General features: G+C 56.7%; 1 protein-coding gene across 1 annotated transcript; it reads left to right on the top strand.

Annotated features, from left to right (window-relative positions):
• Positions 1 to 712: 712 nt before the first annotated feature.
• Positions 713 to 22,296, top strand: LOC119955898 (protein bicaudal D homolog 2-like). The gene is made up of 3 exons (XM_038782556.1): positions 713 to 1,291; positions 21,945 to 22,157; positions 22,249 to 22,296. The coding sequence occupies exons 1-3, from the start codon at positions 1,088 to 1,090 to the stop codon at positions 22,294 to 22,296; spliced, it is 465 nt and encodes a 154-aa protein (XP_038638484.1). The 5' UTR covers positions 713 to 1,087.
• Positions 22,297 to 23,784: the final 1,488 nt, after the last annotated feature.

Raw genomic sequence — 23,784 nt, 5'->3', positions numbered from 1 at the left:
ATTCAGGTCTCCACGCTTGGGGGCCTTCCTTCCATTGTAGCAAAATCCTTCGCCGGGCTACTAGGGACGCAAAGGCCAGCACACTGGCCTCTTTCACCTCCTGCAAAAGGGGGGAATTAGTTAACAATTAACCACTAGTTCTGCGGCATATTTTATCATAGCTCTTGTAATTGTGTTAATTTACAAATCTGGTAACTGTGATTATTAGGCAGCCTGAGGGGCAAAGATTGGGTGTTTTTATGAGAATGTCTCCGGGGCCTGAGGGGCTGGAATTGACCGCAGGCTTGTCCAACATGGCCAATCCACCCAACCAGCAACGGTGCCAAGCTGCAGTTCTCCGCTCCTCCAGGAGGGGCAGCAATGGAGGCGCCGCTATCCCGGCGGGCAGCGCGCGGGTGAAAGGCCCCCGTGGCAGACAATGGGGCGAGGCCTGACGGGATAGCTAGCCCCGTCAGACATCCCATGACTGACGTCCGCTCCGACCAATCAGAGAGCAGCGATTGTCCCTGGGGCAGCGGCTATTGGTTGAGACAGGGCTAGGGGTGGGCGGGTCAGGCCCGACGCAGGCGCAGTCTCCCCCCACCAACCCGGCCGAGCGCACGCGCTTCCCCGCCCCCCTCCGCTCCACGCAGGCGCAGTCTCTCCCTCACCACGAACGCGGCGCTCCACGTAAGCGCAGTCTCCGCCCCCCCCCCCCCCCGCCCCGGCCTCCAGCGCCGTCTCCCTAGCAACCCGCCCCCTCTCTCCCCACCCAAAACGGTAACACCCACCCCTCCGAAGCCCCGCCCACCGCCGCGCCGAACGCCCAATCGGAGAAGGGCGGAGGGGAAAGGGGGCGAGGCCAGAAGTGGGCGGGGCCATGCACATCGGGTGACGTCAGCGGCGTCTGGAGGCTAAAAGGGAAGGGCGCGCGCGCCAGGTTAATTTGAATAAAAACGGCCGCTGGGCGCGAGCCGGGACTTTAAAGGGGAATAAAAATCGGAGGAAAAAGCCCGGCGGGCGGCGATGGAGATGTGAGCGCGGAACCCGCCCCCAAACCCCAGCGTGTACGGTTTTTATTTCTTCATGTTTTTGAGAAGTTGAAGGCATGGCGGACGCGGCGGAGCTGGAGGGCCTGCGGGCCGAGGTGGAGCGGCTGAGCGCCGAGCTGGCGGAGACCAGCGAGCAGAAGGTGCAGGCGGCGCAGTACGGCCTGGCCGTGCTGGAGGAGCAGCAGCGCCTCAAGCAGCGCTTCGCCCAACTGGAGACGGAGCACGAAGCGGCGGCGGGCGAGCTGGAGCGCCTGAAGGAGGTGGGTCCGCGCCTTCCCCATTGGCCCGGGCGAGGGGGGGTGGGCGGGGCCCGCGCTGCCCAATCACCGGCCGCCATCCTCCCTCCGCCTCTCCCATTGGCTCGGGCAGTTGCCCCCCCCCCCACGTGGGGGGATTGCCCAAGCGGAGGGCGGCTGGACGCCGATTGGCTCTCCCAACAATGGCCCACGTGGTGCGCGGGGACGCAGACTCGACGCCCGTTGGTCTCCCCTCCCAATTGGGCAGCCTCAACGTTGCCAGGCAACAACAATGGAGGGGGCGTGGAAGGGTGAAGGCGTCATCATGAGGCCATTGAGCCCCTCGCTTCCTGCTACACCATTCTACACAATTCTAACCCCAGTCCCCCCTTTATTCTAAAACTGCCCAGTTCCAGATTCTACACCCCCCCTCCCCAGGGGAGAAACATCCTCTCAGCATCCACCCCCCCCTCAGAATCTGATATGTTTCAATAAGATCTCTCCTTCTAAACTCCAATGGGTACAGGGACCCGACCTTTCCTCATCAGGAGAACCCTCTTCATCCCCGTGAACTTCCTCTGAATGGCCTCCAGTGCGAGTATTTAGATTTCCCGTAAGGGTAAGGAGGCCGAAACTGCGCAGTACTCCGGCTGCAGAAACGCCAAAGCCTTGTACAGTGGGAGCCAGACTTCCTGACTTTGTAACTTCCCCCGCTTGAGAAAGGACAACATTCCGTTTGCCGTCCCAAACACTCGCTTTACCTGCATGATGACCGATTGTGATTTGTGCGCAAGGACGCCCAGATCCCTCTGTTCCATAATCTCTCTATTTCTCCCTCTCTGTCCATTTCAATAATCTTCCTTGCTGTCAACATATGGATATCCTGTGACGGCATCTGGGCAGTTTGATGGAACGGTTGAAATGGCTTCTGGATTGCTTGTGTTTCTAAACGGAGGAACAGAAAGTGAGGGGGAGGAAAGAATGGGAGTATATATGAAGGTCTGCATTGTTTCCCCCATTTCCCCCCACCCGCCCTGTTAACCGGGGGAGGTGTTGCGAATGCTTCGGGTTGCTCTCCTGGGAGCAGGTAAAGACGTGAGGCGAAGACAGGGTTCGTGAGATAAGTGAATAGGGAGGGGTGGGGGCGGGGATTTCGAAGGAATGGGTGGAGGGGGGGGCAACCGCTCTCTCTGGTGAGTGGGCCAGCGATTTCAAATAGTTGGAAAAGGAAGGCAACGGCGGGTAGACGATGCTTTTCCCACGAGGGGTGTGGGAAGCTGGAACGTTGGATGTGACAAGTAGTTTCCGAACTTGTTTCCATCCATGATGTCTGGAAGTGGGGGGGGGGGGGGGGGGGAGTTGGGTGGGTATTTGAGTGTACACATTCTCAAGGCGATGGGGGAGGGTGTTGGGGAGGGGGCAGTGTTGGTTATGTGGAGTAAACTTCACTCTTTCAAAGAGACAGTATCGGCCATGGTGGACTGAAAGGCCTGTTCCGCTGGATTATTATCCGATTGGATTCTTGATGCGGTAATTAAAATTGTGGGAGTCGTCAACTCCCACTTTGTCAGTGCTGAGGGAGCGCCACACTGTCGGAGGGTCAGTGCTGAGGGAGCGCCGCACTGTCGGAGGGTCAGTGCTGAGGGAGCGCCACACTGTCGGAGGGTCAGTGCTGAGGGAGTGCCGCACTGTCGGAGGGTCAGTGCTGAGGGAGCGCCGCACCGTCGGAGGGTCAGTGCTGAGGGAGCGCCGCACTGTCGGAGGGTCAGTGCTGAGGGAGCACCGCACTGTCGGAGGGTCAGTGCTGAGGGAGCGCCGCACTGTCGGAGGGTCTGTGCTGAGGGACCGCCGCACTGTCGGAGGGTCAGTGCTGAGGGAGCGCCGCACTGTCGGAGGGTCAGTGCTGAGGGAGCGCCGTACTGTCGGAGGGTCAGTGCTGAGGGAGTGCCGCACTGTCGGAGGGTCAGTGCTAAGGGAGCGCTGCACTGTCGGAGGGTCGGTGCTGAGGGAGCGCCGCACTGTCGGAGGGTCGGTGCTGAGGGAGCGCCGCACTGTCGGAGGGTCAGTGCTGAGGGAGCGCCGCACCGTCGGAGGGTCTGAGCTGAGGGAGCGCCGCACCGTCGGAGGGTCAGTGCTGAGGGAGCGCCGCACTGTCGGAGGGTCAGTGCTGAGGGAGCGCCGCAGTGAGAGGGTCAGTGCTGCCATCTCCCAACCTTCTGACTTGGGGGTTTGGAGTGAGAGGGTTCGCAGACACTGAGGACCAGCGAGTCCTGAGCTGCTGACTGAGACAATTGGCTTCCGACTGCCGCAGCCTGTCTCTGTCCGTTCCAGGCAGTGGGATCTGACTGTGCCTCAAAGCGGGCTCGGATAAACTGCATCGGGCTCGTTAACATAATATATACTGTTCCCTGACCAGGGGCGAAGGGAAGGGAACTAAAGCAAACGATCCAGCCAGTACGTCCATTCATTTCAGTCCATCTGCGTGTGTGTGTGTGTGGGTGAGAGAGACAGAATTCCTGGCGAGCCAGGCTGCGACGCCCCATCAGTCGAATAGCAACCCCTGCCAGGGTGTGCCAGGACGAATCGGGTGGCGTGCTGCCGGTTTCTGCATCCTGGCGCCAGGCCCTGTGAAAGAACCATTATCTTGTTTGCGATGGGGAGGGTCGGTAATGACAGGAGCTTATGTCAAGACAGGAATTGCAATTTAACGCCTGATGTCACATTCACGCATTGACCTAGATGTGTTCAGCATGAGGGGAACGTGCCCCATCCCTCCGCCTACGCGGTGCCCCCTCGGCCCAGGCCCTCCGCCTGCGCTGTGCCCCATCATCATTGGTCTGGACTCCCACCAAGGCTGACGCGTTGCCCGGGTTTCAATCTGGAAAAGTACCCACCGCCCGCCACTCCTGTCGAATTCCGTCCCTGTTGTTTTAGTTAAGAAGATCCTAGTGTCTGGAAACACGGGAGTTTGCTGCGCCGCATTCCTGACGTTCCGATCTTTGAAGTTAGTCGCCGGGTGGGTTATTTGTGGTTCAGACAGACCCCACCCCGCCCCTCTGACCTCAGGATTAACCAGTCTTCCTCTGGCTCTGAACTGCTTCTTGGAGCTTTACAAACCGGTTCCAGTGCCTCTGTGTCAAAATTCTCCTCGTTTTTAGATCCCTCCTTTTCACTTCTGTAACCTCTCCCGTCCCCTATTTCCCTACCTATCTCTGTAACCTCCTCCAGCCCCAACAACCCCTCCAGCCTCAACAACCCTCCATATCTCTGTAACCTCCAACAACCCTCCCTATCCCTGTAACCTCCTCCAGCCCCTACAACCCTCCCTATCTCTGTAACCCCCTCCAGCCCCAACAACCCTCCATATCTCTGTAACCTCCAACAACCCTCCCTATCTCTGTAACCCCCTCCAGCCCCTACAACCCTCCCTATCCCTGTAACCTCCTCCAGCCCCTACAACCCCTCCAGCCCCTACAACCCTCCCTATCTCTGTAACCTCCTCCAGCCCCTACAACCCTCCCTTTCCCTGTAACCTCCTCCAGCCCCTACAACCCTCCCTATCTCTGTAACCTCCTCCAGCCCCAACAACCCCTCCAGCCCCAACAACCCTCCCTATCTCTGTACCCTCTGCCAGCCCCTACAGCCCTCGCTATCTCTGTAACCTCCTCCAGCCCCTACAACCCTTCCTATCTCTGTAACCTCCTACAGCCCCGACAACCCTCCCTATCTCTGTAACCTCCTACAACCCTCCCTATCTCTGTAACCTCCTCCAGCCCCTACAATCCTCCCTATCTCTGTAACCTCCTCCAGCCCCTACAACCCTCCCTATCTCTGTAACCTCTGCCAGCCCCTACAACCCTTCCTATCTCTGTAACCTCCTCCAGCCCCTACAACCCTCCCTGTCTCTGTAACCTCCTCCAGCCCCGACAACCCTCCCTATCTCTGTAACCTCCTCCAGTCCCTACAACCCTCCCTATCTCTGTAATCTCCTCCAGCCCCTACAACCCTCCCTATCTCTGTAACCTCCTCCAACCCCTCCCTATCTCTGTAACCTCCTCCAGTCCCTACAACCCTCTGAGATCTCTGCGCTCCACCCAGGGGGTGAACGTAAAGCAGTCTTTCATTGTGCTGCAGGCGTTCGGGAAATATCCAAGTTGCTGCAGGAAGCACTGGTGACCGAGAGCAAGGCAGGGGCCACCAGTCCCCTATAGTCCCGCAGATGGAGTTTAACCCTGACAAGTGTGAGGTTGTCCATTTTTGAAGGACAAATCTGAATGCGGAATACAGGGTTAACGGTAGGGTTCTTGGCAATGTGGAGCAGCAGAGAGATCTTGGGGTCTACTTTCATAGATCTTTGAAAGTTGCCACTCAAGTGGATAGAGCTGTGAAGAAGGCCTATGGTGTGCTAGCGTTCATTAGCAGAGGGATTGAATTTAAGAGCCGTGAGGTGATGATGCAGCTGTACAAAACCTTGGCCAGGTCACATTTGGAGTACTGTGTGCAGTTCTGGTCGCCTCATTTTAGGAAGGATGTGGAAGCTTTGGAAAAGGTGCAAAGGAGATTTACCAGGATGTTGCCTGGAATGGAGAGTAGGTCTTACGAGGAAAGGTTGAGGCTGCTAGGCCTTTTCTCATTAGAACTGAGAAGGATGAGGGGCAACTTGATAGAGGTTTATAAGATGATTAAGGGAACAGATAGAGTACACAGTCAGAGACTTTTTCCCCAGGTGGAACAAACCATTACAAGGGGACATAGATTTAAGGTAAATGGTGGAAGATATAGGGGGGATGTCAGAGGCAGGTTCTTTACCCAGAGAGTAGTGGGGGCGCGCACACACGGACGCGCGCACATACGGACGCGCGCACACACACCACACACAGACACACACCACGCAAACACAGATGCGCACAGACACAGAGACAACACACACACCACACACAGACACACACCACGCAAACACAGATGCGCACACAGACACACACCACACAAACACAGATGCGCACACAGACACACACCACGCAAACACAGATGCGCACAGACACAGAGACAACACACACACACTCGCACGCAGACACACACTCACACAATGAGCCATGAGGCAGGAAGGAGGGGTGGCTTGCTGCCAAATTTGGAAGGTGTGAGTCACTGCCTCCAGGACACGAGGGCGAACAACTGAGGATGGGAAAAACAACAGGGATTAAGGGAATGGGCAAGGCGGACATCAGGAAACAACTTTTATCGAAGGAGCTTAATCTCCTCCAGGTGACCGGCATGAGGAAAAAGCCCGGAGTCCGGCTCCGGAGATGAATCAGAATGTTTTAAAATAGAAATTTAGAGTATCCAATTATTTTTTTTCCAATTCGGGGGCAATTTAGCATGGCCAATCCACCTAACCTGTATATCTTTAGGCTATGGGGGCGAAACCCACCCAGACACGGGGAGAATGTGCAAACTCCACACGGACAGTGACCCAGAGCCGGGATTGAACCTGGGACCACAGCGCCGTGAGGCAGCAATGCTAACCACTGCGCCACCGTGGGGCTGAATCAGAAATAAGGCAGGTTTGCCTGTCGATGTTGTATGGAGATGTGTGGAGGCGACTTTCCTCCTCATGATGGGAATATTGTCCTGGCTAATGTCGCTTGTGCGGCACTGATTCCCAGACAGGGTTGGAAAGGGTGTGCAGTGTGATGAAGGGGATTTAAAATCATAGACGGACGCTCAGAGGTGAAGTCTGGGGTAGGCCCCTCCGCTGACCAGGGAACCGACTGCTAACGGTGACCAGGCACAGCTCGTGGGATTAACGCGAGATAGCCCGGAGTGTCTCCCTCCTGCACGAGGCAGACCCTGGATAGAGGCCCCAGTCTCGAGTCTCAGCATCTCCCAGGCCTGACAAACCGCTGGCTGCCCCGCATTGTAACATGGGCTGGAGGGTAGTAGGGACTGGAGGAGGTCACAGAGATAGGGAGGGGTGTAGGGGCTGGAGGAGGTTACAGAGATAGGGAGGGGTGTAGGGCTGGAGGAGGTTACAGAGATAGGGAGGGGTGTAGGGGCTGGAGGAGGTTACAGAGATGGGGAGGGGTGTACGGGCTGGAGGAGGTTACAGAGATAGGGTGGGTTGTTGGGACTGGAGGAGGTTACAGAGATATGGAGGGTTGTAGGGACTGGAGGAGGTTACAGTGACAGGGAGGGTTGTAGGAGCTGGAGGAGGTTACAGAGATAGGGAGGGCTGGAGGAGGTTACAGAGATAGGGAGGGTTGTTGGGGCTGGAGGAGGTTACAGAGATAGGGAGGGTTGTTGGAGCTGGAGGAGGTTACAGAGATAGGGAGGGCTGGAGGAGGTTACAGAGATAGGGAGGGTTGTAGGGGCTGGAGGAGGTTACAGAGATAGGGAGGGTTGTTGGGGCTGGAGGAGGTTACAGAGATAGGGAGGGTTGTAGGGGCTGGAGGAGGTTACAGAGATAGGGAGGGTTGTTGGGGCTGGAGGAGGTTACAGAGATAGGGAGGGTTGTAGGGGCTGGAGGAGGTTACAGAGATAGGGAGGGCTGTAGGGGCTGGAGGAGGTTACAGAGATGGGGAGGGTTGTCAGGGCTGCAGGAGGTTACAAAGATAGGGAGGGGTGTAGGAGCTGGAGGAGGTGGAGAAGAGTTGAGACGAATGTTGCGAATTTCTATCGGGACCAGTCTAACTGCAAACCCGGGTGAGCAGAGAGAGACTGCGGCGTGGATCACTTGGAGTAAATTTACAACAGTATTATTTATTTCCTGTGCTCGTGTTGCGCTTTGGGAAGGATGGCGAGGCCTCGGGGAGGGGGTGCGCGCGGAGGGAGATTAACCCAGAATGGCTCGCCAGGATGAGGGGAGCCTGGTGGAGAGAGAGCGAGAGACTGGGGGAAAGCTGGGTTTGTTGTACTCGCTCAGAGCGGAGAAGGTTAAGGGGGAGATGTAATCGAGCATTCGCAATGGCGAGGAGGGGAATTTTGATTGAGTAAACGAGGAGATAGTGTTTGGTAGTCGGCGGGTGCAATGGGGAGAGTGCGTGACTAATTGGAGAGTTCCTTCTCAGGAGTAGGCCTGGAAACTTGGCCGAATGCCTGTCCCCGGTGCCATAAGATCCTGTGATGTCTCTCCGCACAGTTTCTCCGATCCGAAGGAGAGGGGGGCATTCCCGAGTCCGCTTCTCTCACTTGTTGCTCTGTTAATGATGTTGGTGAACCACAAACATTCCCTTGTATCGATCAAATGACCACACAACCAGTTAGTTAGTTCAAAAGATGGTTTATTTACATACCCGAGTTATCTCAACATGCAAACACAATACCTACTACGAGTTAAACTACACCTATCAGCCTCAATAACCTATACTTAACTTCAGGGTGACCGGCACTGTGCAAATGGATAAGGCCTTTATCTGGATTTCACGTGGCTGTTTTGAAGAAAGTGGCTCTGTCTCTGTTGGGCTCATTTGTCAGGTAGCGGTCGTTGGTCTTGAACTTGGCTGGCCGTTCCTGCGGCAATTGGGTTAGAACCTAGAACATTACAGCGCAGTATGGGCCCTTCGGCCCTCGATGTTGCGCCGACAGGCCGGATCCAAAAGAGGCAGAACACACGGCTGTGCTCTCTTTTATCCCTCTGGGATTTTGCGCTCTTTGGGGCGGACCTTAACCTTGGACCCAATAGTTCGACAGGGCTCTGATCACTGTCTTCGATTTCGGCCAATAAAGGGGTGGGTGCCGGTGGCTGGCGGGTCCTTAGCGGTCAGTGACCTTGGCAGTTGGGCTTTCTGAGTAAGGGGAGTGGCGCCGATCAGTCTGTGGCTGTACCGGTTGCTTGTTTGGAGATCTATTGTCCTGGGAAAATGGGCCATTAAAATGCAAACGAACGGGGGTTTCGATCAGGTCTGGTTACCTGTGTTTCAGATATACATAGGCTGTGTATCTGTCTGAGTCCTGGGTTGGCCATAATTCCCATGGTCCTTTGCAGGTGGCCATCTTAGATGGCTACACACTCGTTCCCCCTTGCCGTGTCTTCCTGTACCTGTGTGCTGTCCCGTAATTGGGCAGGAGCAGGCCCAGGCTGGGAGTGCCAGGCCCTCACTTGTTATCTTGGGGCTCGAAGGTCTAATTCGAATGTTGCAATGGAATGCTGCTCCCACGCCCAGATTGTTGAAAGCTCCTGTTTATTTTATGCCGGAAATAAATGGCAACAGTGGCAACGTGAAGGCAGCACTTCAGGGCCTGGAAGCCTCGGAGCTGGGACGTCCTGAAACACCATCCTGGGGGAATGTTCCGTCCCAGTTTACCGAGCCCTCCGTATTGGAGCATTGCCGAGGGTTAGACAACTGGGAGAAGAGTTTGCCTAAACTAGGCTTGCGTTCCCTCGTTTGAGAGAGAGAGAGGGACAGAGAGTGAGACACAGAGAGTGAGACACAGAGAGTGAGACACAGAGAGTGAGACACAGAGAGTGAGACACAGAGAGTGAGACACAGAGAGTGAGACACAGAGAGTGAGACACAGAGAGTGAGACACAGAGAGTGAGACAGACTGGGAGAGAGAGAGAGAGAGTGTGAGTGACAGACAGACGGACTGAGAGAGAGAGAGAGAGAGAGAGAGTGTGAGTGACAGACAGACGGACTGAGAGAGAGAGAGAGAGAGAGTGTGAGTGACAGACAGACGGACTGAGAGAGAGAGAGAGAGAGTGTGAGTGACAGACAGACGGACTGAGAGAGAGAGAGAGTGTGAGTGACAGACAGACAGACGGATAGAGAGAGCGAGAGAGAGAGAGAGTGAGTGACAGACAGACGGACTGATAGAGAGAGCGAGAGAGAGAGAGTGAGTGACAGACAGACGGACTGATAGAGAGAGAGAGAGAGAGAGAGTGACAGACAGACGGATAGAGAGAGAGAGTGAGTGACAGACTGATAGAGAGAGAGTGTGAGTGACAGACAGACGGACTGAGAGAGAGAGAGAGTGTGAGTGACAGACAGACAGACGGATAGAGAGAGCGAGAGAGAGAGAGAGTGAGTGACAGACAGACGGACTGATAGAGAGAGCGAGAGAGAGAGAGTGAGTGACAGACAGACGGACTGATAGAGAGAGAGAGAGAGAGAGAGTGACAGACAGACGGATAGAGAGAGAGAGTGAGTGACAGACTGATAGAGAGAGAGTGTGAGTGACAGGCAGACGGATAGAGAGAGAGAGAGAGTGAGTGACAGACTGATAGAGAGAGAGTGAGTGACAGACGGACTGATAGAGAGAGAGTGTGAGTGACAGACTGATAGAGAGAGTGTGAGTGACAGACAGACGGACTGATAGAGAGAGAGTGTGAGTGACAGACTGATAGAGAGAGTGTGAGTGACAGACAGACGGACTGATAGAGAGAGAGTGTGAGTGACAGACTGATCGACAGAGTGTGAGTGACAGACAGACGGACTGATAGAGAGAGAGAGTGTGAGTGACAGACAGACAGACGGATAGAGAGAGGGAGAGAGAGAGAGAGAGTGACAGACAGACGGACTGATAGATAGAGAGAGAGTGAGTGACAGACAGACGGACGGATAGAGAGAGAGAGTGAGTGACTGAGTGAGTATGTGTATATGTGGTTTGGGGCCTTGCGCAATGATCAGAGATAGAGCCTCCGCGTCCCCTCCCGGGACGGGATGGAATTCGGATGGAGTGCGACCTTGGCCCCCGGCTTAATTTAAATTCCATTTAATAAAACAAACTGCAATTATCACACTCGCTGTGGAACCATCATCAATTTGCAAGAGTCATCTGGGCCAGGGATGAGGAAATCTGCTGCTCTCTCTCTCTCTCTCTCTCTCTCTCTCTCTTCCCCCCCCCCCCCAACAGCAATGTGGGCGATTGAACTGTGCCCTCGGAACTAGGCCTGAGCAAGATGCTCTGTTCATGGGGCAGTTGGGGGTCAGTAACAAATGCTGGGCCTCTGCCTGTGACATTCACATCGCTCCCCTAAAGTGTGGAATCTCTCTCTCTCTCTCTCTCTCTCTCTCTCCCGCAGTCTGTACTCCCTCAGTGCATCATCCAGAGAGCAGTAGCTTTTTCCTGGGTGCTTTCGAAAGGCAGGTTTGGGGAAGGTAGAGGGCGGAAGAGAGGCGAGAGTGGCTCGGGTGAATGATGACCGAGGAGGCTGAGATCCCCTCAAGCGAGCGGTGAGGCGTGTGTATGTGTTCAGAGGAGCTCGTGCAGGCGGTGGGTGTTCCCCGTGGCGTCTGCTGCCCTCGTCCTTCTAGGGGGTGGAGGTGGTGGGTTTGGGCGGCGCTGTCGAAGGAGCCTTGGCGAGTGGCTGCCGTGCATCTTGTAGACGGTACACACGGCTGCCGCTGTGCGTCGGTGGGTGGAGGGAGTGGGTGTTGAAGGTGGGGGTTAGCGTGTCGATCGAGCGGGGGAGGGGGGGTGGGGTGGGGGGGCTGCTTTGTCCTGGATGGTGTTGAGCTTCTCGAGTGATGTCGGAGCCGCGCTCATCCAGGCGAGTGGGAGAGTCCATCACACTCCTGACTTGTGCCTTGTAGATGGTGGACAGGCTTTGGGGGGAGTCAGGAGGTGAGTTACTCTCCGCAGGATTCCCAGCCTCTGACCTGCTCTGGTAGCCACAGTATTTATACGGCTGGGTCCAGTTCAGTTTCTGGTCAGTGATAACTCCCGGCATTTCCATGTTCTCTTGCTCAGACAAACTGTGATGACTTGGGAGGTGGGCAAGTTTTCAGGAGTGTCTCGGAGGAGGAGAGGTTTTGGGAGAGCTGGGCAGGGCAGCTTTGGGGACTGGCAGTTCAGCGACGGACACCCAATTGGCCATAGCCCCAGGACTAATCCTGCCTTGCGTCTTGGCTTGGGACATCCCATGGGCTGGAGAGGTGCCGGTGGAGGTCGGAGAGAAACGCTCGCACCTCCCTCTTCTTTTTTTTTTAAAGTGCCCAATTAATTTTTTTTCCAATTAAGGGGCAATTTAGCATGGCCAATCCACCTACCCTGCACAGCTTTGGGTCGTGGGGGAGAAACCCACGCAGACACGGGGAGAATGTGCAAACTCCCACACGGACAGTGACCCAGAGCCGGGATAGAACCTGGGACTTTGGGCGCCGTGAGGCAGCAGGGCTAACCCACTGCGCCACCCTGCCGCCTTCACCACCCTGTCCTACAGATCTGCCTCTGTAGGGGCTCGGCCTGGCCGGAATTGAACCCCGGCTGATGGGAAGGGTGTGGGAAGTTGGTGCAGTGTGAGGAAGTTGAGGATGAGGGCGCCTCTTTGTGGTGCCGCAGCCTGACCTGCTGCGTGCTTCCAGCAGATTTCTGTCTGCATTTCATACAGGGAGGGTCAAATGTCAGTAAGCACTTCCTCACACAAGTGAGGAGTGAAAACCTGGAACCCTCCCCACCCCCCTCCCTCTCCCCAAGGAGAGGGGAATGAATGTGCCTCGTCTTGTTCCTGTGTAACGGTCTCCAGAGGGGCTGAATGGGCCTCCTCCTGTTCCTGTGTAACAGGCTCGAGAGAGGCTGAATGGGCCTCCTCCTGTTCTTGTGCAACAGGCTCGAGAGGGGCTGAATGGGCCTCGTCCTGTTCCTGTGTAACAGGCTTGAGAGAGAGGGGCTGAATGGGCCTCCTCCTGTTCCTGTGTAACAGGCTTGAGAGGGGCTGAATGGGCCTCCTCCTGTTCCTGTGTAACAGGCTCGAGAGAGGCTGAATGGGCCTCCTCCTGTTCTTGTGCAACAGGCTCGAGAGGGGCTGAATGGGCCTCCTCCTGTTCCTGTGTAACAGGCTCGAGAGAGGCTGAATGGGCCTCCTCCTGTTCTTGTGCAACAGGCTCGAGAGGGGCTGAATGGGCCTCCTCCTGTTCCTGTGTAACAGGCTTGAGAGGGGCTGAATGAGGCTCCTCCTGCTCCTGTGTAAAAGGCTCGAGAGGGGCTGAATGGGCCTCCTCCTGTTCCTGTGAATCAGGCTCAAGAGGGGCTGAATGGGCCTCCTCCTGTTCCCGTGTAACAGGCTCGAGAGGGGCTGAATGGGCCTCGTCCTGTTCCTGTGTAACGGGCTTGAGTGAGAGAGAGGGGCTGAATGGGCCTCCTCCTGTTCCTGTGTAACAGACACGAGAGGGGCTGAATGGGCTCCCTCCTGTTCCTGTGTAAAAGGCTCGAGAGGGGCTGAATGGGCTCCCTCCTGTTCCTGTGTAACAGACACGAGAGGGGCTGAATGGGCCTCTTCCTGATGTTGGAGAGTAGACTGAGAGGGCGATAGTTAGCCAGGTTGGATTTGTCCTGTTTCTTGTGTACAGGACACACTGGGGCAATTTTCCACATTGCCGGTTAGATGCCAGTGTTGTCGCTGTACTGGAACAGCTTGGCTAGGGGGTGCAGCAAGTTCTGGAGCACACGTCTTCAGTACTACAGTATTGCTGGATATGGTCAGGGCCCAGAGCCGTCACAGTATCCAGTGCCTTCACGTGGAGCCAATCATATTGGCTGAAGACTGACATCTAAAATAACAATAATTAACACAGCAATGGAGTTACTGTGAAAATCCCCTCGTCGCCACATTCCGGCGCCTGTTCGGGTACACGGAGGGAGAATTCAGAATGTCCAATTCACCTGACAAGCACGTCTTTCGGGACTTGTGGGGGGAAACCGGAGAACCCGGAGGAAACCCACGCAGACACAGGGAGAACAGAAAACCAAGCCGGAAATCAAACCTGGGACCCTGTGAAGCAACCGTGCTAAGCACTGTGAGACCACTGGGCGACCGTGCCACCTCCTGCACTGTGATGCTGGGGACCTCCGGAGGAGACCGAGATGGATCATCCACTCGGCAGTTCCGGCTGAAGATTGCCACGGATGCCTCCGCCTTGTCCTGAGTTGCTGGATTCTCCCATTGATATCCACATTGGATTTATTCCAGCAGTTTACTATAAATCTTCCACCCCTCCCATTTTTTCCGATGGTTTTTTATTCTGAATCCCTTTCCTCAGAAAAGACTCTCGGGTATGGGGGGGGGGAGGTGGGGCTCGAACCCTCGGTTCGACATGGGCGCTGACTGTTGAGCGTCGCAGGGAGACCAAATAGCAGCACTTGAAATTCCTGGCCTGTGAAGCCATCAGCCCCCACCCCACCCCGCGATCCTGGTCGGCAGTCAGGAGAGACGGCGAGAGTTGTACTGGTTGAACGGGATGCCGCTCCTGTTTCTCGTTTAATTTGAGCTGTGTCCTCTGCATGGGGAAGTGTTCTGTTACCTGTTACTGCCCCGCCCTGTGTTCATGGAGCTCGCATTTCCTCCTCCCCGTTTTATAGTCTTTATTATTGTCGCAAGTAGGCTTCAACCGCACAGATGGTGACCCAAGCCGGGAATCGAACCCGAGACCCTGGAGCTGTGAAGCAACAGTGCTACCCACTGTGCGACCGTGCTGTTTATTAGCCCGGTGCAGATTCCCTCAGCCCCCAACGCTGCTGTGGTTTACACTCTCACGTCGCGACATGCTCACGCCCACGCCGATGAAACGTCCCATCCCCTGCTGGGAAAGGACCCACCCCCCCCCTGAAACACCCTTGCGTCTCCATAGAAATCACTACAGAGCAGGAGAAGGCCATTCGGCCCATCGAGTCTGCACCGACCCTCTGAAAGAGCACATAAGCACTAGGAACAGGAGTCGGCCATCTGGCCCCTCGAGCCTGCTCCGCCATTCAATTAGACCATGGCTGATCTTTTGTGGACTCGGCTCCACTTTCCAGCCCGAACACCATAACCCTTAATCCCTTTATTCTTCAAAGAACACCCTTACCCTGGCCCCCTCCCCCGCCCTAGCTCCGCAACTGCACCTAACCGTTGGTCACAAAGGGGTAATTTATCCCGGCCAATTCACCTACCCTTCACATCTTTGGGCTGTGGGAGGGAACCGGAGTACCCGGAGGAAACCCACGCAGACACGGGGAGGACGTGCAGACTCCACACAGACAGTGACCCGAGGCCGGAATCGAACGCGGGACCCTGGCGCTGTGGGGCAGCCGAGCTGTCCACGCGCTGTGGCGCCCATTCCGGGAAGCATTTCATAGACTCCGTCCCTGTCTCCTCCCCCCCCCCCCCCCCCCCCCCCCCCCCCCCCCCCCCCCCCAAGCTGCCGCCATGCAGGACACCCGCCAGCCAATTTCCACCCAGAAACATCCCATAAAACAGCGCTCGGGGTCGCCACAAAGATTGTGTGGGACTCTTTTCTCTCTCTCTCTCCTGTGGCTGTCTCTCGCTGTCTCTCTCTCTCTCTCTCTCTCTATAGTGATGTTATCTTTGCCCCCCCCCAACACGGCCAGCGGTGAGTTGGGGAGGGATGGAGGGATACTGGACCTCAGACTCTGGGGTGGGGTCATGAACCCCGCGACCTCCTGACTGGGGCAAGGGTGAGGCCCCCTGATTGGTACGCGGCGGAACAGGAGGCGGCAAGCTTCACCCAGAAGCTGTAGAGGTTTTGTTTCAGTGACCGGGTAGGAGCTCGCAGCTGTCCCTCTCTCACACACACGCACACACTGAAATACTGTCCTCACCGCAGGAGGAGAGGTCATATCCCTCAAACCGGCAACCTTACACACACATTCACAAGGTCATTCTGCCGTTAAAATTCTGCATTAAAAGTGAGCGCGGCGGGCTTGGAGGGTGGGTACCGCCCACGGGAGGGTGCCACGGTCTCGGAAGGCGGGCGCCATATCTTTCACACCACTATGACGTTAATTGAGGCCAATTTGCGTGTTTTAAGCGCCCCGTCAAAAGGGACCACTGACCTTTTTGCTGTCTGGGATCTTGTTCTCTGGCAGTTTGGTTGCTGGAAACCTTCAGTGGCTGAGTTCACACGTCAAAAAATAGCCAGCTGGCTGCAGAACCATGCGTGAGCTGGCCGCGACGGTGCGTGAGCTGGCCGAGGAACGGTGCGCGAGCCGGCCGAGATGGTGCGTGAGCCGGCCGAGATGGTGCGTGAGATGGTGCGTGAGCCGGCCGAGACGGTGCGTGAGCCGGCCGAGACGGTGCGTGAGCCGGCCGAGACGGTGCGTGAGCCGGCCGAGACGGAGCGTGAGCCGGCCGAGACGGAGCGTGAGCCGGCCGAGACGGAGCGTGAGCCGGCCGAGACGGAGCGTGAGCCGGCCGAGACGGAGCGTGAGCCGGCCGAGACGGAGCGTGAGCCGGCCGAGACGGAGCGTGAGCCGGCCGAGACGGAGCGTGAGCCGGCCGAGACGGAGCGTGAGCCGGCCGAGACGGAGCGTGAGCCGGCCGAGACGGCGCGTGAGCCGGCCGAGACGGCGCGTGAGCCGGCCGAGACGGCGCGTGAGCCGGCCGAGACGGCGCGTGAGCCGGCCGAGGAACGGCGCGTGAGCCGGCCGAGATGGTGCGTGAGCTGGCCGCGAGATGGTGCGTGAGCTGGCCGGTGATGTGCTGTGGCACCATGTATCTGTAGTGTCCAAGGAGTCTGACTGACTTTCCCGAGAAGCAGTATATTTACAGGGGTGACGATCGGAGACGTGTGGGAGCTGAAACCCAAACCCTTGGTGGCAAAACAGGGCTGTTTAAGTGAACCGGTGACTGAGAGGCTGGGATTTAGAGATAGAGGCTTCGAGTACGAAAGCGGAGAAGATATATCAGCCCTGTGTAAACCGCCGCTTCGCCGTGAACTGGACAAAAGCATCCAGTTGTGGAGCCCCTCTCATCCTGCACTTTTTGGTCAGATATCGAGGCCTCGGGAGGGGTGCACGCGGAGCGAGATTTACGTTGAACCGTCCCAGGGGTGAGGGAGCTTCAGCTCGTGTAGAGAGAGAAGCTGGGTCTGTTCTCGAAGAATAAAAGGTTTCGGACGGTGATTTAATCGAGGCGTTCGCAACCGCAAGGAGAGTGGCGGGGGGGGGGGGGGGTTGGGATTGGATTGAGTAAATGGGAGAAAGAGTTCCCAGTCGGCAGGAGGCCCGGTAACCGGAGAGGGGGGGGGGGGGGGCGAGACACAGATTGAAGAGAATCGGCAAAAAGCAGAGGACGGTTGTGGTGATGAGGAGGATGTTATTTTTGACGCAGCGAGTTATGTTCCAGAAGGCGCTAAGTGGGAGCAGATCCACCCTCGCAAAGCGGGGAATTGAAGAAATACTCGAGGGGGGTAGAGAGTGTGTGGGCTGAATTGGACAGCTCTTTCCAAGGGGCCGGAAGAGGGGCCATGGGCCGAATGGATTTCCTGCGTTGCTGTGTACGTTTACGACTGATTTATAGGACGAATTCGCACACATACACAAAACACACACGCTTTTAAAATGTGGACACATGATTCTAATCGCTTGTCCACGTACACTGGCCAGCATCGCTGGATCTAACCCCAGCACAACATCCTTGTCTTTTCCAATAATATTTACCACATGCAGCCAATTTGAGTATTTTTGTACACTATGTACTATTGTGGCTCTGCTTTTAATTGACAAAATTAATAGGTCCAAAATATCACCAGAGCTGTTGTGCCAGGCACATCAGAGCAATCTGGCTCCAATCTTCCTCCTCTCTCTCTCTCTCTCTCTCTCTCTCTCTCTCTCTCTCTCTCTCTGTCTCTCTCTCTCCATATCTGTTTATTTCCAGTGTTGAGTCAGAGAGTTGTCAACCACATTGTTGAGCAGCTCTCTGATTTTTCAGTCTAAACCCCTCCCAATCTCCCTGTCGCTCAGACTGCATCCATAGTGTGCACAAGTGCTTGTGTGTCAGGGCACATGCATGGCAGAGTGCGTCTGCTTGCGTCGATGCGTGTATGTGTGTGCACGGGCGTTAAGCACGTGCGTGTGTCAGAGTGCATGCGAGAGCCCCCTTCTCGATATCAATGAAGCCGTGTACAGCAGCTGATATGCAGATTTGCCACCTTTGCGCGTAGAACGGGTAATAAACAATTCCATGGTGGGCGCCGAATGGTTGCTCAAACCACTCACCGTCTTCGAGCCAGAACTGGGAGGAGAATTCAGGAGAAAGGTCCTCACCCAGAGAGTGGGGAGAATGTGGGACTCGCTCTCACGGGGAGTGGGGAGAATGTGGGACTCGCTCCCGCGGGGAGTGGGGAGAATGTGGGACTGCTCCCGCGGGGAGTGGGGAGAATGTGGGACTGGCTCCCACGGGGAGTGGGGAGAATGTGGGACTGGCTCCCACGGGGAGTGGGGAGAATGTGGACTGGCTCCCACGGGGAGTGGGGAGAATGTGGGACTGGCTCCCACGGGGAGTGGGGAGAATGTGGGACTGGCTCCCACGGGGAGTGGGGAGAATGTGGGACTGGCTCCCACGGGGAGTGGGGAGAATGTGGGACTGGCTCCCACGGGGAGTGGGGAGAATGTGGGACTGGCTCCCACGGGGAGAGGGGAGAATGTGGGACTGGCTCCCACGGGGAGTGGGGAGAATGTGGGACTGGCTCCCGTGGGGAGTGGGGAGAATTTGGGACTCGCTCCCACGGGGAGCGGGGAGAATGTGGGACTCGCTCCCACGGGGAGTGGGGAGAATGTGGGACTGGCTCCCACGGGGAGAATGTGGGACTGGCTCCCGTGGGGAGTGGGGAGAATGTGGGACTCGCTCCCATGGGGAGTGGGGGGAATGTGGGACTTGCTACCACGGGGAGAATGTGGGGGGAGTGCTGAGAATGTGGGACTCGCTCCCACGGGGAGTGGGGAGAATGTGGGACTCGCTCCCACGGGGAGCGGGAGAATGTGGGACTCGCTCCCACGGGGAGTGGGGAGAATGTGGGACTCGCTCCCACGGGGAGTGGGGAGAATGTGGGATTCGCTCCCACGGGGAGCGGGGAGAATGTGGGACTCGCTCCCACGGGGTGTGGGGAGAATGTGGGACTGGCTCCTGTGGGAGTGGGGAGAATGTGGGACTCGCTCCCACGAGGAGTGGGGAGAATGTGGGACTCGCTCCCACGGGGAGTAGGGAGAATGTGGGACTCACTCCCACGGGGAGTGGGGAGAATGTGGGACTCGCTCCCACGGGGAGTGGGGAGAATGTGGGACTCGCTCCCACGGGGAGTGGGGAGAATGTGGGACTCGCTCCCACGGGGAGTAGGGAGAATGTGGGACTCGCTCCCACGGGGAGTGGGGAGAATGTGGGACTCGCTCCCACGGGGAGTGGGGAGAATGTGGGACTCGCTCCCACGGGGAGTGGGGAGAATGTGGGACTCGCTCCCACGGGGAGTGGGGAGAATGTGGGACTCGCTCCCACGGGGAGTGGGGAGAATGTGGGACTCGCTCCCACTGGGAGCGGGGAGAATGTGGGACTCGCTCCCGCGGGGAGAATGTGGGACTCGCTCCCACGGGGAGTGGGGAGAATGTGGGACTCGCTCCCACGGGGAGCGGGGAGAATGTGGGACTCGCTCCCACGGGGAGTGGGGAGAATGTGGGACTGGCTCCCGCGGGGAGAATGGAGAATGTGGGACTCGCTCCTGCGGGGAGCGGGGAGAATGTTGGACTGGCTCCCGTGGGGAGTGGGGAGAATGAGGGACTCGCTCCTGCGGGGAGAATGTGGGACTGGCTCCCGCGGGGAGAATGGAGAATGTGGGACTCGCTCCTGCGGGGAGCGGGGAGAATGTTGGACTGGCTCCCGTGGGGAGTGGGGAGAATGAGGGACTTGCCCCGGCGGGAAATGGGGAGAATGTGGAACCTGCTCTCACTGGGAGTGGTTGCGGAATGCCTGTAGTATAAATGGAACATATCTAAGAATGAGCGAGCAGATTAGGTTACAGCACCATAGTAACTGTGTTACTCACTGCCGCAATTCTGGGACAGTGGAGGGGGAGGGAGAGGACATTAACAAGTGTCTGGGTTGTCTGTGCGAGGTCAGTGGCTCAGGTTGTCACAGGCCCATCAGTAACCTCTGTACGCACACTCTGTTTCTCACAATGTCTGCCTCACACTCTTCTTATCTCCCTTTCTCCCTCTCCCTTTCTCCCTCTCCCTTTCTCCCTCTCCCTTTCTCCCTCTCCCTTTCTCCCTCTCCCTTTCTCTTTCTCCCTCTCCCTCTCTCTCCCTCTCTCTCTCCCTCTCTCTCCCTCTCTCTCCCTCTCTCTCCCTCTCTCTCCCTCTCTCTCCCTCTCCTCCTCTCTCTCCTCTCTCCCTCTCTCTCCCTCTCTCTCCCTCCCTCTCTCCCTCCCTCTCTCCCTCCCTCTCTCCCTCCCTCTCTCCCTCCCTCTCTCCCTCCCTCCCTCCCTCCCTCCCTCTCTCCCTCCCTCTCTCCCTCCCTCTCTCCCTCTCTCATTGTGTCAGTGCTCCCCGCACTCCTCGGGGAGTTCTCTCCCGTGGCCACATCCTGAATCAACAACCCAAAAATACATTGATCCGGATCATTATCCTATCTCCACTTGGGGAGACGCGGGACCGTCATGTGTCCACCCAGGTGTGGTGGTGAGGAGCCTTCGGACCGCCTCGGACACACCATCCGTCTCAACACCGCAGATAGCCGGAAGATCGTTTCTTTTCCTGAACTCCGCAGAAGCTGAAAAGAGAGGCCATCCCACCTCCTGGCGGCAGCAACATTCCCGCGACTCCAGTAATTCCTTCCAGACCTCAGCACCCTGGAGTTTCCGAGGAATCTGGGTGTCCTTGCAGAGGAGCCAAGGAAAGCGGCCCAAGGAAATCCTGCTGGGATGATGTGAGGCTTTGGTGTTTCCGCACCTGGAGTACTACGTAGAGTTTTACTCACCGAGGGGGATATCCTCGCCTCGGAGGCTGTTCGGAGAAGGTTCACGGGGCCGATTCCTGGGATGAAGGGTGTGTATCCGATGAGGAAAGGCATTGAGCAGGTCGGGGTCCTCTAGCCATCGGAGTTTAGAAGAACAAAGGGTGATTTTGTTGAAACTTATCCGATTCTGGGGGTTCCTTTTTCAGGTTCTAGGCTGTACCCCTTGTCTGGAACACTGAGCGAGCGGGGGTCTCGCACTCTCGGGGTAACGGGACCGTGACGAGGAGAAATCCCTTTACTCTGAGGGTTGGGATGCTGGGCCATCGGGCATATTAAAGACCGTGAGGGATAGGGGCAAGCAAAGGTCAAAGATCAGCCACAATTGAATGGGAGCAGATCAGAGCGGCTGAATGGGCCTCCTCCTGTTCCTGTGTAACAGGCTCAAGAAGGGCTGAATGGGCCTCCTGTTCCTGTGTAACAGGCTGGAGAGGGGCTGAATGGGCCTCCTGTTCCTGTGTAACAGGCTGGAGAGGGGCTGAATGGGTCTCCTCCTGTTCCTGTGTAACAGGCTCGAGAGGGGCTGAATGGGCCTCCTCCTGCTCCTGTGTAACAGGCTGGAGAAGGGCTGAATGGGCCTCCTCCTGTTCCTGTGTAACAGGCTGGAGAGAGGCTGAATGGGCCTCCTGTTCCTGTGTAACAGGCTCGAGAGGGGCTGAATGGGCCTCCTCCTGTTCCTGTTTAACAGGCTCGAGAGGGGCTGAATGGGCCTCCTTCTGTTCCTGTGTAACAGGCTCGAGAGGGGCTGAATGGGCCTCCTCCTGTTCCTGTGTAACAGGCTGGAGAGGGGCTGAATGGGCCTCCTGTTCCTCAGTAGCCTCTGGTATTGCCTGTTTTGTGCCAATGCTCCCCGCACCCCCTCGCCACCTGCAGTGAGCCACCTGCTTCCTGCCAGCTTAACCAGTCGGCCAATTTCTCACCATGTCTGCATTGTTTTGTTTCCTTCCCCCTCCTCTGCAGGCCTTCGCGGATGCTTGCAGCAACCAGAAGAAAGTGGCGGCGGATGGCGAGACCCGCGAGGAGACGCTGCTGCGCGAGGCGGCGCGGAAGGAAGGCGCCCTGTCCACCAAGATCACGGTGCTGCAGGCGGAGGGCAAGCAGACCAAGACGGTGCTCACCAACACCGTCTCCGAGAACGAGCGGCTGTACATCGAGCTGCAGGAGGTGAAAAAGGTACCGTCCCAACACCCTGAGGCAGAGGGGCCGCTCGGCCTTTGCCCCGTGCCAGCAATTGTCTTTAATTCATTCATTTTGTTTTTAACAGCTCCTCTTGACGCACTGCCACTTCAGCACCTTGATTGGGCAATCCTGAGTGATCTGGGCCATCCCCTTTGGGCGAATACTTACACTGACAACCAGCTCATGATGTGGCTCATTTATATGTGTCTGAGCTGACGTACAATCGTACTCGGGACCCGCCCTCTGCAAACAAAAGCAATACGTCCAAGCCCTACACCTTTTGTTTATAAAAAAAAAATTCCTGGGAGTCTTTCCTCCTTGACAACGCTTCAGCCAATCCAAATTGACTTGTCAGCACCCTTTATCTTCCTTTTGGCATAAATTGATCCTTTTGAAATTTGGTTAGTCCTGATGAGTGCAAAATTGAAAGATTTGACGATGTGTTCTTTTTCTCCCCCCCCCAACCAAGATTGCATTGTGCCTCCTTTTGCTCGATGCTCACATTTAGATTGACCTGTCCAAGAATCCATTCGGGAGGTCGGAATTACTCCCTCCGAAGTCTATTTATTTTTCCTTATTCCTTCTGAGGGCATCGCTGGGCAACGGTCCAGCATTTATCACCGAATCCGTACAGTGCAGGAGGTGGCCATTCAGCCCGTCGATCTGCAGCGTCTCTCTGAGAGAGCACCCTAACCACCCTCTTCCCATAACCCCACCCTAGCCTCCACATCCTGGACACTAATGGGCAATTTATCATGGTCAATCCACCTAACCTGCACGACTTTGGACTGTGGGAGGAAACCGGAGCACCCGGAGGGAACCCACGCAGACACGGGGAGAACGTGCAGACTCCGCACAGACAGTGACCCAAGCCGGGAATCGAACCTGGGACCCTGCAGCTGTGGGGCAGTAGTGCTAACCACTGTGCTGCCACGCCCATCCCTAAACTGAACGTATTGCCAGGGCCTATTTCAGAAGGGGGAGCGGGGGGGGCGTGGAATGAAGTTTAGAAAATATTTTATTCAAGGCATTTTTACACATACACACACAAAATCAAAACAACTGAATGAACAACCACAGCCCCCCTAACGCCAACCCCCTCACCACTTACACCTTCTCCACGTTAACCCCCACCTTTGCTGAACCCTCTAACCTCCTTAAAGAAATCGATAAACGGCTGAGCCCTCTGCTGACCCCCTCCGAGAGAACGTGACCTTCTCCAGCCTCCGGAATTCCGCCAGGTCGTTCACCCACACTCTCCGCTTTCGGCAGCTCCAGGTCCCCCCGTCACCGAGCAAAATCCGTCTCCGGGCTACCAGGGAGGCAAAGGCCAAAACATTGGCGTCTTTCACCGCCCCCCCCCCCCCGGACTCTGGAGTCTGCCGACAACCCCAAATATCACCACCTTGCGACCAGCTCCACATCCAACACCTCAGGCATCACGGCCCAGAACCCCTCAATCTGCGACGCATGATGCCACTGATGCTGCCCACCGGAACTGAAATATGCAACAACCGGTTTGCCCGCACACAATGAGACCCTGTGCTCGCCGCCTCCCCGCTCAATCCCTCTCAGGTCCCTCGATGCCCTGAGCGCCATTGCCAGCGGCTCTAGGCGCCAG

The sequence above is a fragment of the Scyliorhinus canicula genome, chromosome 21, assembly GCF_902713615.1.
Source record: "Scyliorhinus canicula chromosome 21, sScyCan1.1, whole genome shotgun sequence".
NCBI classification, from domain to species: domain Eukaryota; kingdom Metazoa; phylum Chordata; class Chondrichthyes; order Carcharhiniformes; family Scyliorhinidae; genus Scyliorhinus; species Scyliorhinus canicula.
This window is presented reverse-complemented; position numbering and strand designations above follow the sequence as displayed.